Genomic DNA, 16,388 nt, shown 5'->3' on the forward strand with positions numbered 1-16,388 from the left:
CTGAAATAGCCAGTCATACCTGGATAGCAACAGAGCTTCAAATTGAAAGAATGCCATATACTCTCTAAGCACACGTTTAACATCCACAAAAGTATAAGGAATTATATTGTATATGAGCCCTTCTCCACTTAACAGTTAATAGGAATTGCTGACCCATAAGCATAAAATATGAATGAATTAATATTTTCAAGAATCAGATAATGAAGAGGGTTTTTGAAAACCCCAGAAGAAGTCACGTCAAGCAAAGTGTCAGAACCTAAATCCCTTTCCCATAACATTTTTCATCCTCCCAGGCTGGAGTTCCTACACCAGAAATATCATCACTGCAGTAGACCAATGAAGAAATAAAAAAACCATACAACGTAAAATAGTAATTAGTCTTGTATCAGCAGACTGCTAATATCTAATGGAATAGAACAGCTAGATGAGACATCTGGTAGCTGGGTTTCCAGTCATCAAAGCTTATTGCAATAAGAAATAAGCTTGAATGATTGGGAAATTGAAAAAGAAACACCAAACACAGTTTTTTGGTGTTTCTGATAAATACAAGCACAACAAAATGTTGATATGATTAACACCAAAGTAGAGATATATTCAGAAATCTAATGGAATCATTTCCATCTCCTGCCAGTTTACTATGTATCTATAGGTAAAATGTGTTATTTTAAGGAATTTCAGTTTACCACAATAAATATTCATTCCATTACAAAAATAATATCATTGTAATGAAATTTGTTGAAAGAAAATCATTAAAAAATGCAACACACCTTATAATCTTTCACCTTATTTAGCATTTGACCGCAATCCTACAATATTTTACTAATTGAGCAATTAATTGCCTGTTTGAAATTAGCAGTTTTTAATCTGTCTACCTTCCCGAAGTCTTATTTTAGTAATTTTGGATGTGATGAGTTATTTATGTAGAGTTACATATTTAGTTTAAATTTGCTTGTATATAAACCACCATTGTTGAAATTGTTTGTTTATAGTTTTTTTACTTCAAATCATCAGATGATTGCAGTTTTTTTAAATTTGAAAATGAAAGAGACTGTAGTTTCGTGTTTCTAATATTTTTAGGTACAATTTATTAAAACTTTTGTTTTGTTTAAAATAAGTTTAAGCTTTTAAATTCTGTAATTTTTTCATTAAGAAAATATAAAATTACATTTAATAAGTAAGCTCTGTCGTATTTATTTTTTAATATGTCACTTGTTACTTTTAACATTTTTTACTGCATGTCATTATATTGAAATTTCTGTATAATGAACATATTTTGTTCACTTACACAAATTCATAATACTTGACACTGTGCCATATTTGCTTTCTGCATGATGACAGGCAATGAAATTATTGCTAAGAAAAGGATGGTACAAAAACATAGTTTCAGAACACTGTGCTACTTTATTATCTTCTGTGGTACATTCAGTTAGTGAAGAATTTTTTTTTTTAAACAGGGCTTATCTGAGACTGATTACTACAGATTCATAGTTCCTCCCAGAGATGTAGTGTACATATAGAAAACTGGTATGGTGCATTGGAGTTCTTTCCCCCCCTCCCCCCATAAAAAGGATTCTATAAATGTCCTTGACCTTTTTTATATTAGACTGATTACAGGCAGAAGTGCAGTGTGCATCATTCTTCACAGTTACTGAGGCTCCACTTTGTTCAGAAACTTGCCTTACATTTGATTTGACTGACTGCCATAAGCTCTCTTCTTGTCATTATATTCATTTGTGTTCCCAGTAATCACATTCTCAGAAATTCATTGTGATCTTTTGCTCAGAGCAATGCAGTTAGCATTAGTAGAGGCATGTGATGAAAGAAAGCAAGCTTATACACCACTAGCCAAAAAAAAAAAAAAAAAAAAAACCTTCCCATTTCACCTATCCATTCGCTAAAAATATTTCTCCAGTTCTTCCTTGAATTTATTTAAACTATCAACTTCCACAATGACAGATGGAAGTTTGTTCCAGCATTCAACTATTGCTGGCTAAAGGCAAACTTCCACACATCTATTCTACAACTGTCTTTCCTCAGTTTAAGTTTATGCCCCCCTCAATATCATAATATAAGCAAGAGAAAGAATCCCATCAGCATTGAGCCTTCTTAAATCATTCAAGGCTTCTAAAGAGTTCAAGGAGTTTAATGCTATTGACAATACTTTCTTTGATAATAGCCCAGAGGGTTGCAAAAGACGGATGAGATCTTAGGAGTCTAGATCTGCAACTCTCCAGTTTGTCACAGCTATGGAGGCAATCTATCAACTTTCAACACTTGGTTGAATTCATGTCATGTTGAATTCAGGTTGTTTTGAGGACTAAAGGTGGGGGACCTACTTGCTATTTTGTTAATATATCTAATAAAGTGTAAACTGGCCACTCATTGTATATAAGCATTAGCAAAGGCACAATGATGCAAGAAGGGGGACTATACTTGCAGAATAACGGGGATTTACAATGCCGTTATTTCGATTTTACAGAAATAGAGATATTGAGAATGCAATTTTATTAACTGCACATAAAAAACGTAAACATATTGACAATTCAATGAGGCGCCTCCGTAGCCAGGTGGGAAGGAGCAGCAGTGCATAGCACACGCTTCTTGATTAGACCGGGGTTCGAGCCCGTCACCACCAAATACGGAGGATGCGGAAAGGTCAAAGAATGACCACCGCATATCGCGGAGCAATATGGCCTTAGTTGCTAATGCTCCTAAAAACCAAATAACAAACAAACAATTCAATGGCATAAGTAATCCTTGCAACAGAAACCCTTATAACAATAAAAATTGTCATGAGTTCCGACCTTTATCCCACTCAACACATATAGTATGAACTGGAACTCTGATTTTGAGTGAGGCCAGCACGTCCACAATAAGTAGCTATATTGACCTGAAGGAGAAAGAGACCAAAACATACCTATCTGTTATCAAAAATTGGTTCCAATGGCATAAGCATTCCTTGCATATTCTGGCATTAAGCACTCATATTTATGCCTGTTCTATTTTCTGTTATTATATCAAGTTTGTCACTAAGCTTTAATGTTTTTATTTATTCTTCTTTTCTTGTCTGTATGAGTTTTATTTACTTTAGGAGCTATAGTGAGGGGCTTTTTAATTTAAAATAAATATAAAACAGAGGTATAATCCATGATATGAGTAAAGAATTCACTTTCAAAATGGTGAATTTAACAAATAAAGTAATCACATGACTGTTTTTTTTTTTTTTTTTTTTTTGGCACTGTAAGACATGTGCGCTGTATGCAAGCATCCAATCTCAATGTGCCGTTATCTCAAATGTGCTGTTATTTTGACAGTCTACTGTATATAAGTGTTGGTACATTAATTTATTGTGTATGTGAATGAGCAAATACATTCATGGCTTAAAAGTGTAGATTACAAATGTGGTTGGCGCCTCCGTAGCTAGGTGGGCAGGAGCAACAGTGCGGAGCACACGCTTCTTGATCAGACCGGGGTTCGAGCCCATGAGCACCAAATACGGAGGATGCAGAAAGGTCAGGAAAAGGTCAGGTCAGCATATCCTCGGAGCAATATGGCCTTAGTTGCTGCTCCGAATAACAATAACAACTATATAACAAATGTGGTTACACACCTTTCTTTGCATTCATAATTCATTCTTAAAAGACAGAGCATTATGAAAACAAGGCAGTTTTTAAATTATGCACCTGTGTTTACCGAGGCTACCAGCCTTTTTTTTTTTTATTCTGTTAGGTGGGTTAATTTTTGTGTAAATTTCAATAATTTTTGATTTTTTGTTGTTTTACTGAAATTTATGATAGTGTTGTTTTTATTATTGTGATCGCTTGGGCAGATTTACTTTTCTACTTGACTATGTTGTTCAAAAGTTAAATTAAAATTAGAATTCAAATATCTAAGCTTTGTACTGTTGTCTATACCTAATAGTGAGTAGACCCTCCTTTATTCCTCAGAACAATTCAAATTTATCACGATATGGAAGCTGGCCCAGGTTCATTCATTTGCTTCCTACATTTGTGTAGGAAGCAAATGAGCAAACCTGGGCCAGCTCCTTCTACCTAGTTCTCCAGGTTTCCAATTTGGATGAGATCTAGTGATTGTTTGTTTGTTTGTTATTTGGTTTTTAGGAGCATTAGCAACTAAGGCCGTATTGCTCCGAGGATATGCGGTGGTCATTCCCTGTCATGCATATCCTCGGAGCAAAACTTGATTCGACCGGGGTTCGAGCCTGTGACCACCGCATCCTCCATATTTGGTGGTCATGGGCTCGAACCCTGGTCTAATCAAGAAGCGTGTGCTATGCACTGCTGCTCCTGCCCACCTGGCTATGAAGGTGCCTCTAGTGATTGCAACACTGCAGTGGGCTGAATTTACCCGTATGTTCCTGAAACCAGTTCTGTACAATTCTAGTCTCATGACATTCTGTATTTTATTGTTGGAAAAAGCCATTCAGAGATCATTTATTTTCCACCTCCTTTATTTTTATTTTTTTTTTCCATTTCATTCAAATTGAAATTAATCAACCTCCCCAAAACACACACACACACACACACACACACACACACACACACACACACACACACACACACACACACACACACACACACACACACACACACACACATTCTACTATTTTCAATATCATCAAAGGTAAACAAATAGATATATTGCATGTCAGTTCTGTCACACTGTGGGCACCTACTGTATGCTATTATGAAAGAAGAAAGAATTGATGTACAGTGGTCCATGGAGAAGTGCACAAAGAAGCATGAAATATTAGCATTGGCATATGATGGAAGAAAGCAAGCTTACCACCCGTTGGTCTTTTTCATTCTCCACCACCCTTAGTATAGTAAAGCACAGTTGGTACTTTACTCTGGGGTTGCTGCTACCCACATGCAGTACTTTTCATTGGTCAATGTTAAAATTCAGTTGCCACCTCTCAGCCCATCAGCTCAACTTTCCTAGATTCTCTTGCAGTAGCATAGTGTCATTAACAACCCTACTGACCTTCATATTGTCTGAAAACTAGGACATTAAGCCTGACATACCTTTATCAATATCATTGATAAATATACAAAACAACAGTGGGCCCAACACTGAACTCTGAGGGACTCCACTAATAACATTAGTCCACGAAGAGCAGTGTCCAATGATTACCATTCTGTGTTCTCCCACTCAACCATCCTTTTATCCATCATGCCATACTGCTCCAATTTGTACAGTAGTTTTCCATGTGCATCAGTATCAAAAGTTTTCCTGAAATCCAAGTATATGATATTGAAATTATTTTTTGCATCCAGTTTCTTTGTGACCACATCATAGTATCCAAACAAATTGGTCAGACACCTTCCCCTTAACAAACCTTATCAAGTTGATGTTCTTCAGGGTGTTCATCTTCATTAGAATGTCCTGAAAAAATGGTCGGTTGGTTCAGGAATAATGGGTACTTCACTGTGAGGCTCAGGATGAATTGCTGATGGTATTAGCATTAGCGTTAGTCGAGGCATATGACGCAAGAAAGCAAGCTTATTCAGCATCAGCCAAAAAAAAAAAAAAAAACACACCACTCCCATTTCACCCCTCCGTTTGTTCGAAATACATGTCCAGTTGAGCCTTAAATTTGTTTAGGCTATCAACTTCAACAACAGTTGATGGAAGTCGGTTCCACCAACCAACCACCCGCTGGCCAAAGGCAAATTTCCGCACATCTATCCGACATCCGTCCTTCCTCAATTTGAATTTATGCCTTCGGAGGTGATTATTCTGAGCAAGAGTAAGAATCCCTTGGCATTGAGCATGCTCAAACGTTTCAAAGCCTTATACAGCTCTATCAGATCACCTCGCCGGTGCCTAGTCTCCAGACTCTGTAATTTGCAATACTTAAGCCTTTCTTCGTAAGAGCAACCCTTTTCCATTCCTTAATCTTGTTGCCCTTCTCTGTACCCATTCCAGCAGCTCTACATCCTTCTTGAAATGAGGCTTCCAGATCTGTATACAGTACTCAAGATGTGGCCTAACCGTTGCCTTATACAAGGGAATAATCACCTCCTTATCCCTGCTAGAAAAATTCCTGTATATCATTGACAAGACACCATGAGCTACTCTTGCAGCTCGTCTGCACTGCTCAGAGAACTTCATATCTGCCTGCACAATTTCCCCCAGGTCCTTTTCATTCTCTACCACTGTCAGTGTAGTACTGCAGAGTTGATACGTTGCTCTGGGGTTACTGTTTCCCATATGTAGTACGTTACATTTGTCAATGTTAAACTTCATTTGCCACCTCTCAGACCATCTGTTCAACCTTTCCAGATCCTGTTGCAGCAACATAGCGTCAGTGGTGTCCTTAACAACCCTGCCAACCTTTGTATCATCTGCAAACTTGGACATTAAACTTGATATCCCATCATCAATATCATTCATAAACACCGAAAACAACAACGGATCCAACACTGAACCCTGAGGAACTCCACCAATAACATTAGTCCACGTTGAGCAGTGTCCATTGATTACCACTCTCTGTCTTCTGCCACTCAACCATCCCTTTATCCATAGCAGCAATTTGCCTCCAATGCCACACTGCTCCAATTTGTGCAGCAGTCTTCCATGTGCAACAGTATCAAAAGCCTTTCTAAGATCCAAATATATAATATCAAAGTTATTCCCTGCATCCAGTTCTTTTGTGACTACATCATAGTATCCAATCAAATTGGTCAGGCAAGACCTGCCCTTAACAAAACCATGCTGTGTCTGAGCTATAACTGAATTCTTGTCTAGATGATCCTGCAGTGCTTCTTTAACCAGTGCCTCCATTAATTTTCCTGGAACAGAAGTTAACTAACAGGTCTATAATTACTTGTGTCAGCCTTTGATCCTCCTTTGTGAATTGGGGTTACATTTGCACATCTCCAGTCTATGGGTACCTCCCCTGAGTCCAAAGAAGCTCTCATAATTATGGCTAGGGGTTTGCTTACTTCCTTTGCTGCCTCCTTTAATATAACTGGATAGATCCCATCCACCCCAGGTGCCCTTTTTATGTTTATCCTCAACAATCTGTCCTCCACTTTCCTCTCAGTTATTACAAAATCATCTAGCTCACTGCCAATGTCTACTTTACCTACGTCATTTTCCTTCCTGAATAACTCCTCATGCGTGAATGTAGATGCAAAATACTCGTTTAGATTATTAGCCAACTGAGCAGGATCCTCAACTGTTGAACCATCAATATCCAGTGGACCAATCTGATTCATCCCTTTCCTTCTTGAGTTTAAATAGGTAAAGAACTCTTTTCTGTTTTTCTTTGCATCCTTTGCCAAAGATTTTTCGTAGTCTGCCTTTGCCTGCCTAATCTCCTTTGTGACTTGGTTACAGACCAACTTATATCTATCATAGGCTTCCATGTCGCCCATTAATTTGTATGTATTCCATGCATTTCTTCTCTGCCACATGTCTCATTAGTTCATCTGACAACCATTTAGGCCTGTTGTCACCTCAAGTGAGTCTTCAACTCCGTTGCCGAAATACTCAAACGTGGTTAGATACTAGGTAACCATTAACTGAGAACTGATTTGTTCTCAGTTAACGGTGTATATTTGGGTACGTCACTGTCCACTTTTTCTTCATTGTCATCTAGTGTCTAATGGGAGTCACCATACAGAAGTAACAGTCTGTGACGTGATTTGTTGGTTTCTTCCATATCATGGGTACTGCGAAAGGCATGGAATGTCTCTTTCAATTCACCCACACTTTGAATTTTGATGAACAGGTAGTGCAGCATATGTGTATTGACCAGTTCTTGTTCTGTTTGCCTACTTTACACCCAAAGCACAAGAAGTAGACCTTTTTTATGGCTAAAGTTAAGGAACACTTACTTGAAGCTAACTTCTTGAATGTAACTTCTCCACATATGTAACAAGGGTTTGGACTATTCACACAATTACGGTGGATATTTATCTTACACGACACAAATACTGAAAGTAGCAATCTCACATAGCACAACCATTAACTGGGAACAAATCAGTTCTCAGTTAATGGTTACCTAGTATCTAACCACGTTTGAGTATTTCCGCAACGGAGTTGAAGACTCATTTGAGGTGACAACAGGTTATCATGCGATGCAAAGTGAGGGGACAGTTGCTAATCACGTGATAAGGGTGTGGTGTTACTGAAACTGCAGTGTTGACATGCCTTTTGCCAAGAGCTGTAATTGATAATGTAGAATAACTTGCTGTTATATAAGAGTTATTCTTAATTCCCAACTTTAATTCGAAAACAAGAGCCATTCGACAAATTTTAATGTGATTTTCGTGTTAAGCAGCATAAAACTAGTCAAGATTAAGTATTTTCATTTTCATAACATTTGTGTGTTCAATTTTGTAATTTACAACAGGTTGTGTAAAGTGTATATTTTTGTAACATGTAAGAAATGGTACACACTGCTGCAACATTTTTTAGCCATAGACACAGGAAACTTGTGACAGTAGAATGATATATAGAAAATTAACAAGGAGATATAACATTACTTGTAAATACTAAATATAATTTTTGGGTCCATAATACATAATTTTTGGGTCCATAAATAGACACTCAAAAGTTTCTTCTTGTCATAATTTGTAAACGATCTGAAGAATTTACCATTTGTCCAGTAATTCAGCCATTTTCTTGTTAAGTACAGTATCAGTAAAGAATCAGTTTAAATTAAAGACACCCCTTTGAAGGCAAGCACTGTGCATCACAATTATTTGGAAAATCAAATTGAAGAGTGCATTAAAAAATTGTTTTCAGTGAGGCTTTTCAGGCACAAAGAAACTTGCAAATGAGTACTTCCTCTTAAGGCATTTTGAGTGAATAGTGCTATTCAAAGGGGAAAGAACATAACTCTGGAGGAAATAAAAAAAAAAAAAAAAAAAACAAATACTGAGTGCTATAATAAACAAGTCCTGAGTGAACCATACTTAATGAGCAACAACTGTAATTTAGACTGAAAGAGAGAAATTTTATAATTTAAATTTATAAATCAAATTAACAAATTGAATTATTCTCTCAAGAAAATAATTTATTTTAGAAGAGAATATGAACTTTCTCCTGATGTAAATGAATATTAGAGAAGCATCTCAAGATTCAATGTTTAGTCTTATTTGCCAGCTATTTGAAAAAGTCCCTATTTTTGAGGATCAGTTTTGAATATTTCAGGTAGAGGAAATGGTGATGTTATGCTTCAAAGGAATTTCCTGTTATGATGTGATATAAATCACAAATCCTTGGTTTAATTTTAAGTCTGTGGTAATTTTTTATATCTTTATTGAAACTGCTGACAAAAATTTACTATATTTCCAAGAATTCCAAAGTTTTTATTCAAAAAATATTTAGAAGCAGTTGTAAATTCTAAAAATATTTAATCTGAAATATATGTTTTACTGTGTCTTGATACCATTGTTCCTAAAAATTTATAAAATATTCATCATTATGCCTTTCTTGATGCAGTGCTTTCTTCTACATTTATTCATGTATCACATGATTCAGTTTCATCTATTGCTGGATCCTTTTTTGCAAAAAATTCCTATAATGACAACTACTGATGAAATAAAAAACACAATAAAAATTTAACTCTGTGGAAGAACTGCATAAGAGGTGGTTATTTTCCTAAGTTTACTGTTATTTTTCAGAAAAGCTTTGAATAAATTTTAATGTTTCTAAAATGTCTACAACTTTTAGGAAAAAAAAAGTTAAAGAAATATTCTTCGTTGTATTCCAAATTGTGTACATTATACCTTGTATTCTTTTACTTTGTATTATTAATGTGATAGCATGATTAACTTAAGTTTGCATGAATTTAATGCATCTTGGATTTGCATGATATTTAGTGTGTACCTTCTATTCTTGTTTTCTTTATACCAAACTCCCATCCTTCCCATTTATTCCTTTGTTCCTGTTTTTTTTTTTTTTATAATTTTTGCAAAATGAATAACAGGACCGAAGAGGTCTGCTCTACAAGCAATGCTTGCCAGTTTATCTAGCACTAATGAAGATGAAAATACTTCCTCTAATTGCACATCATCTATCTCTCCTGCTCCTGCTATTCCTACTCCCTCTTCCCTTTCTACTACAGCTGCATCAAGCATTGGTACTACAGATGTCGGCATGAATAACTGCAGTAGCCTAAGAGACAACATTAGTGCACTGGCTAGTCTGGGGCCTAGATTTGGTCCTTTCCTGGGCCTAGGACCACTACAGGACAACAGTGAACCAGAATTGGAAGAAAATGGTATGTTTATTGCTAGTATGTGCATGAACTGCATGTATGCTTCAGCTTGTATAAGCTTTCACCCACTACTTCATCCATCAACTATACCCCCCCTCCCTCATAAATTTGTTATTTTAAATACATATTTAATTTTTTTACTGCTGCTGCTGTTCTCTGGTGTACATTATTCCCATTTTTTCCCTTTTCCAGATTAAATTTTTTAAAATGATCTGCCATTCTATGTTGATAATATAATTTTTAACCTGAACAATTTGACATTTAAATTTTATAAAATGCACTAACTTCAGATTATAAACAAAAAAAATAAAATTGAAATTAAGTATTTTGGTATTTTTATTGTCTTCAAAGTATGTTAATTTGAATTGAGTGCTGTTTTGTTTTTTCATGTGGTAATTCAATAATCAATATCCAGTATATTTCCAGTGCAAATGGCCAAGCCCTTTGTATTTTAAATACTCAATTTAAAATAGCAGTTTATTTGGTATTTCTAATATATTTTAATATTTGTGTTAAAATAAGAATAAAAAAAATTTTTTTTTTTTTTGACACATTTGATTTGTAAATTTGTTTCTGTATAAATGTTCAGGAACAGTGATAGAATATTAGTGGAAATAAATGGATAGATCATTAGTAAACCTATTAGCCTGTTGAGGATCAGAATGCTTGTAACAAGATATATGTAAGGTATTTAGATTATGCAGTAATGAATATATATATTCACTTGTAGATGGAACAATAATTAGATGCAGCCAATTTTCTTTTAAATGGTATGCTACTTTGCTCCCTTCAAAGTTAATGATAACAAAATTTATTAATTGCTGTGTTTTATATAGCTTTAATCGTGTCTTTAAATGAAATATTTTCTTCATGGGGAAATATTTTCATCATTATCCATCAAGCAGTGAACTCTTCAAACACTTTATACACCACAATAAATACTTTTAATAAACGAGCATAATGTTGCAAAGCATTTACCAGGTCCTTGTTCACATGTGTAATGGGACAGAAGGAGGATTGCAAATTATCCTTTCTCTAACTGATAATCTCATGTTGTAAAAAGCATCTCCAATCCATTGTTGTCTAGCATTCTTACAGCCTTTCATTCCACGGCACCCCTTCCCACCCCCACATACTCTATTAATCCCTACTTAATTTTGTTGTTGAAAAGCCCATTCTACATTACCCTATATTTCTTCTGTTTCTGTTCAAAGCCACCTGGCCAAATTTCTTAGTGTAAAAAGGCTTTGTTTAAAATTTTTTTTCAGTCTTGAGCCCCCTCCATCCATTACTGCAAAGATACAATCGCTGTATGCCCAAATGCATTCTAATGTATGTTCTGCCAGTTGTGATGCTTTAGTGTTCTATGTTCGTTTGAAATTTTCTTCTGGTTTCATCTATGGGTTAGAAGAAGAAAAATGTATAAATGTTGAAAATACCTATGGGTACTTTTGTGTGTTACTTATCTTCTATTATGCTCAGGTGTCAGATTTTCTAACTAGCTCCACATTATATTAATCGGCTTAAAGATCACTTCAAGCATTTTGGATTTTTTTTTTTTTTTTTTTTTTTGTGTTAATTTCTGGTATTGTCTCTGGTCTCCAAATGCTGCAATTTACAGCACTTAAGCCTTTCGTGATAACACAACCCCGTTCCTCCCTTCACCAATCTCGCTACCCTTCTCTGTACTTGTTCCAGCAGCTCTAAACCATTCCTAAAATGAAGCCTCCAGACTTGTATGCAGTACTCAAGGTGTGGCGTGACCATTGCCTTATACAGAGGAATAATCAACTCTTTATCCCTGCTAGCGAAGTTCCTGTATATCATTGAAAAGACCCATGAGCTGCTCTGGAATCCTTTCTGCACTGCTCTGGAAACTTCATATCTGATGGCACAATTACCACCAGGTCTTTTTCATTCTCCACTACTCTGAGAGTAATACTGCACAGGTGGTACGTTACTCTAGGGTTATTGCTGCCCATGGGCAGTATTTTGCAATTGCAAATGTTAAACTTCAGTTGCCACCTCTTAGCCCATATGCCCAACTTCTCTTGATCCCTTTGCAGCCGAGTACTGTCATTAGTGTCATTAACAACCCTGTCATCCTTTGTATTGTCTGCAAACTTAGATATCAAGTCTGTTATGCCTTCATCAATATCATTGAAAAATAAAGAAAACAACAAAGGTCCCAACACCAAACCCCGGGTTACTCCATTAATAACATTAGTCCATGAATAGCAGTGTTCATTAATTACCACTCTATCTTCTCTTACTCAGCTATCCTTTTAAAAGATTCATATCAGCAACTCTCCTCAATGCCATTCTGCTCCAATTTGTATAGCAGCCTTCTATGTATAACCGTATGAAATCCAAGTATATGATATCAAAATTATGTTTTGGAACAGTTTTCTCTGTGACCACATCATGCTATCCAATCAGATTGGTGCTGACCGGGCTAGCTGGGGGGTAAAGTGCCTGCCTGGCAACCCAAAGGTCGCGGGTTCAATTCCCGCCTCGGGCTTGGATCAAAGTACTGCAAAAACCTTGGGAGGTGCATTATGGCCACAGAAGCCTATGTGCCAACAACTACCAAAAAAAATAAATAAATAAAATAAAAAAATCAGATTGGTCAGGCAAGATTTCCCCTTCTGTAACGGAACTATAACTGTAGTCTTGTCTAGATGATCCTTTCTTTAACCAGTGACTCCATTACTTTCCCTGCAATTGAAGCTTGCATGAGTAATTACTAACAAATTTGTAATTACTCATGCCACCAATGGGTCACTCCAGTACACAGAGGGTTTCAAACGATACCCTTTGTGAATTGGGGATACATTTGCACATCTCAAATCCATGTGCACCTCCACTAAATCCAAGTATGCTCTTATAATTAAGGCTATTGTGTGCTTACATCCTTTAATGCCTCCCTTAATATAACAGGATAGATCACATCCACCCCGGGTGGCTTTCTTATGTTTAACTTCAACAATTTCTCCTCCACCTTGCTCTCAGTTATTACAAAATCATTTAGCTCCTTGTTAGACTTGATAAATCTCTTGTCTCCACTTCCCTGCAGAATTCCTCATGTGTGAATGTAGATGCAAAATAGTCATTAAATTTTTCAGCCACCTGAGCAAGATCATCAAAAGTTCAACCACTGATATCAAGTGGACCAATCTGATCCATCCCCATCCTCCTAGGGTTTACATAAATAAAGAAGTCTTTGCTATTTTTCTTTGCATCCTTTGCCAGATTTGACATAATCTTACTTTGCTTGCCTAACCACCTTTCTTACTTGATTACAGACTAGCTTATACTACTAGACTTCTGTGTCACATTATTATTATTTTTATGCATGCGGCAATGCGTTTTTATTCTCTGCTACAAGTCTCATTAGTTCATCTCACATCGATTTAGGCTTAAACCTTGACCAGTATTTCCTAATTGGTAAGAAAAGCCCTGTTCCTTCCAAGGTTAATTTCTTGAATGATTCCCATTTAGAATTTGCTGGTAACGTCATCAGTTGGTCCTACTGTATAGAATTTAAAGAAAGTCTGAAACTACTGTAGTCACCTTTATGAAAATAAACCCCCTCCTTTACCCACGATGCTAAGTTCAACTTTAAGTAAATCCACATCAGTACTGTGATCACTCTCACCAAGTGGTTCCTTTATCTGCAGGTTCTTGATGCATGAATAATCACTGCTGTTAATCAGAACAAGATTATTCTCTCTGGTTGCATCTTGAACATGCTGCTGTTGAAAACAATCATCCAATAAATCCACAAAAGTCTGACTAGTGTGTGAGTGACCAACCCACAAGTTACAGTTACTATCTGGGAAGTTAAAATCTCCCATTATTAGACATTCTGATTTACTGGTTCACTCTAATTCTCTGTACAGTTTGTTGTAATCATCAGAGTCATTAGGCCTACAGCACACTCCTACCCTCATTTTTGCTTTCCCAGTGCTGATGTCACATCAAACTTACTCATCTTTGTGCTGGCCACCCATGTCAACTGGATGCACTGTCTTAGATTTTATGTTTCCTTTCTAACACCATAGCCTCTCCTCCCTTCTTATCTTGTCAGTCCTTTCTGTACAGGTATCCACCATTTTTGCACCACCACCAGTGGATGCAATAAAAAACAGCAAACAAGGCTAGTCCACGTGCCAAGAACAGGCACTGGGCAGCAGATAATGGCTGTTCCCTGGTGGTAAAGAGGCCTGCCGCCCACAACACATACTACAGAACATTCATTAACACTGCATATACATTTATTAACCACACCTCAGGCCTTTTTACATTATCTGGTGGCACTGTAGTTCATCACAGTGCCACCAGATGATGGACATTAGTCTTGGAGCCACCATAGACAGGTACACATACATGTAATTTCTATACACATTGTACTACCCAAATTCAAATTCTGCATTCCTTATATCTGTGTAGCACCACATCTTTGATATCCCAACAATATCTTCCTTTGATGTCTTGACCAACACTTCAAATTCATTAAATCCATTTGCTATACAGGCATACCTCGCTAATACGACGTGTTAGGTTCCAGACTGCCGTAAAGTAAATATCGCCTTAAAGCAAATCACACCCTTTTTTTCGCTTGCCAGTGCATATGGACTCACATCTGGTGAGTATGGGCTTGGCACACCCAGGGTGTGAGCTGGATATCACCATTCTTCTATTTCTTGGTGATTTCCTTCTACTTTTGACTCTCTCTCTCTCTCTCTCTCAGGGTAACTTGGGATTTTTTTTTTTTTTTTTTTTATTTCCTTGTGCAGCATAAGCTTCAGGCTTACTTGCACCATGTAGCTAATAATAATAATAAAAGCCTACAAACATATTTACACCATTATTTATTAAGTGCAAAATAGCACTAGGCTTAAAAAAACGATGCAAAAGTAAAAATAATAAATAAATAAAAAATTCTACAGTACTGTAATGCTAACCTTAAAATATTTTCATCCTTTGCTTATGGTAAACATTTTAAAATGAGTAATTATAGAAGGAAGAACGAAATGAATATTTTAGAAGAAGTAATTATAGAAGGCTGAAGGAGATAGTGGAGCTTCATCATCTTAGCCTTCAACGAATCTTATTCTCTTTGCTGGTGGAGAGTCTTGCTTTGATGTTGATGGCTGTTGAATGGTAGGGCTATTGCCATTTCCACAACATTTGCAGTGACTTGCTTGACTGAAGTCTAGTACCCCTCAAAGTCATTCATGTGGGTGGGAATCAACTTCTTCCAAACTCCTTTTAATGTTGATATTTTGACCTCTTCCCATGGATCACGAATGTTCTTAATTGCATCTAGAATGGTAAATCCTTTCCAGTACGTGTTCAATTTATTTTGTCTAGGCCCATCCAAGGTATCACTATCTAAAGCATCTATGACCTTAACAAATGTCTGTCTTAAATAATAGGACTTGAAAGCAGCAATTACTGCTTGATCCATGGGCTGCAGAATAGATGTTATGTTAGCAGGCAGGAAAACAACATTAATCTCCTCGTACATCTCCATCAAAGTTCTTAGATGACCTGGTGCATTGTCACTGATCAGTAATATCTTGAAAGGAATTTGTTTTACTAAGCAATAGACTTCGATAGTGGGCTTAAAATATTCAGTAAACCATGTAGTAAACAGATCTGCTGTCATCCAGGCTTTCTTGTTCGTTTTATAATACACAGGCAGGCTAGCTTTAGCATAAGTCTTGCGGGTCCTATGATTTTTAGAATGGTAGGTGAGCATTGGCCTCAACTTCCAGTCACCAACTGCATTGGCCCCTAACAAGAGAGTCAGATTATCCTTTGAAGCCAGACATTTACTTCTCTCTAGCTATGAAAGTCCTAGATAGCATCTTCCAATAAAGGGCCATTTCATCGATGTTAAAAATCTGCTGCTTAGTGTAGGCACCTTCATCAATTACCTTAGCAAGGTCATCTAGATAGCTTACTGCAGCTTCTACATCAGCACTAGCTGCTTCACGTTTCACTTTGTTGTTAGCATTAGCATTAGTAGAGGCATATGATGCAAGACAGCAAACTTATGCAGCATCAGCCAAAAAAAAAAAAAAAAAAAAACACCCCTTCCACTTCACCCTCCGTTCTTCTGAAC

The 16,388-nt window shown here is 36.6% G+C and overlaps 1 protein-coding gene across 5 annotated transcripts in view; it reads left to right on the plus strand.

Annotated features, from left to right (window-relative positions):
• LOC150084775 (striatin-3-like) overlaps window positions 1–16,388 on the plus strand; it is a 751,872-nt gene that overhangs the window by 315,936 nt on the left and 419,548 nt on the right. For 4 of the 5 annotated variants that reach the window (XM_090376594.1, XM_090376597.1, XM_090376596.1 and 1 more), the window contains one exon: window positions 10,103–10,258. The exons of the other annotated variant lie outside the window; for it this stretch is intronic. In XM_090376594.1, the coding sequence (XP_090232720.1) occupies window positions 10,103–10,258 (156 nt within the window). The remainder of the gene's footprint in view (window positions 1–10,102; window positions 10,259–16,388) is intronic. 5 annotated transcript variants of the gene reach the window in all.

This window comes from Mastigoproctus giganteus, chromosome 6 (assembly GCF_048544385.1).
Source record: "Mastigoproctus giganteus isolate SK-2022 chromosome 6, ASM4854438v1, whole genome shotgun sequence".
Lineage (NCBI taxonomy): Eukaryota > Metazoa > Arthropoda > Arachnida > Uropygi > Thelyphonidae > Mastigoproctus > Mastigoproctus giganteus.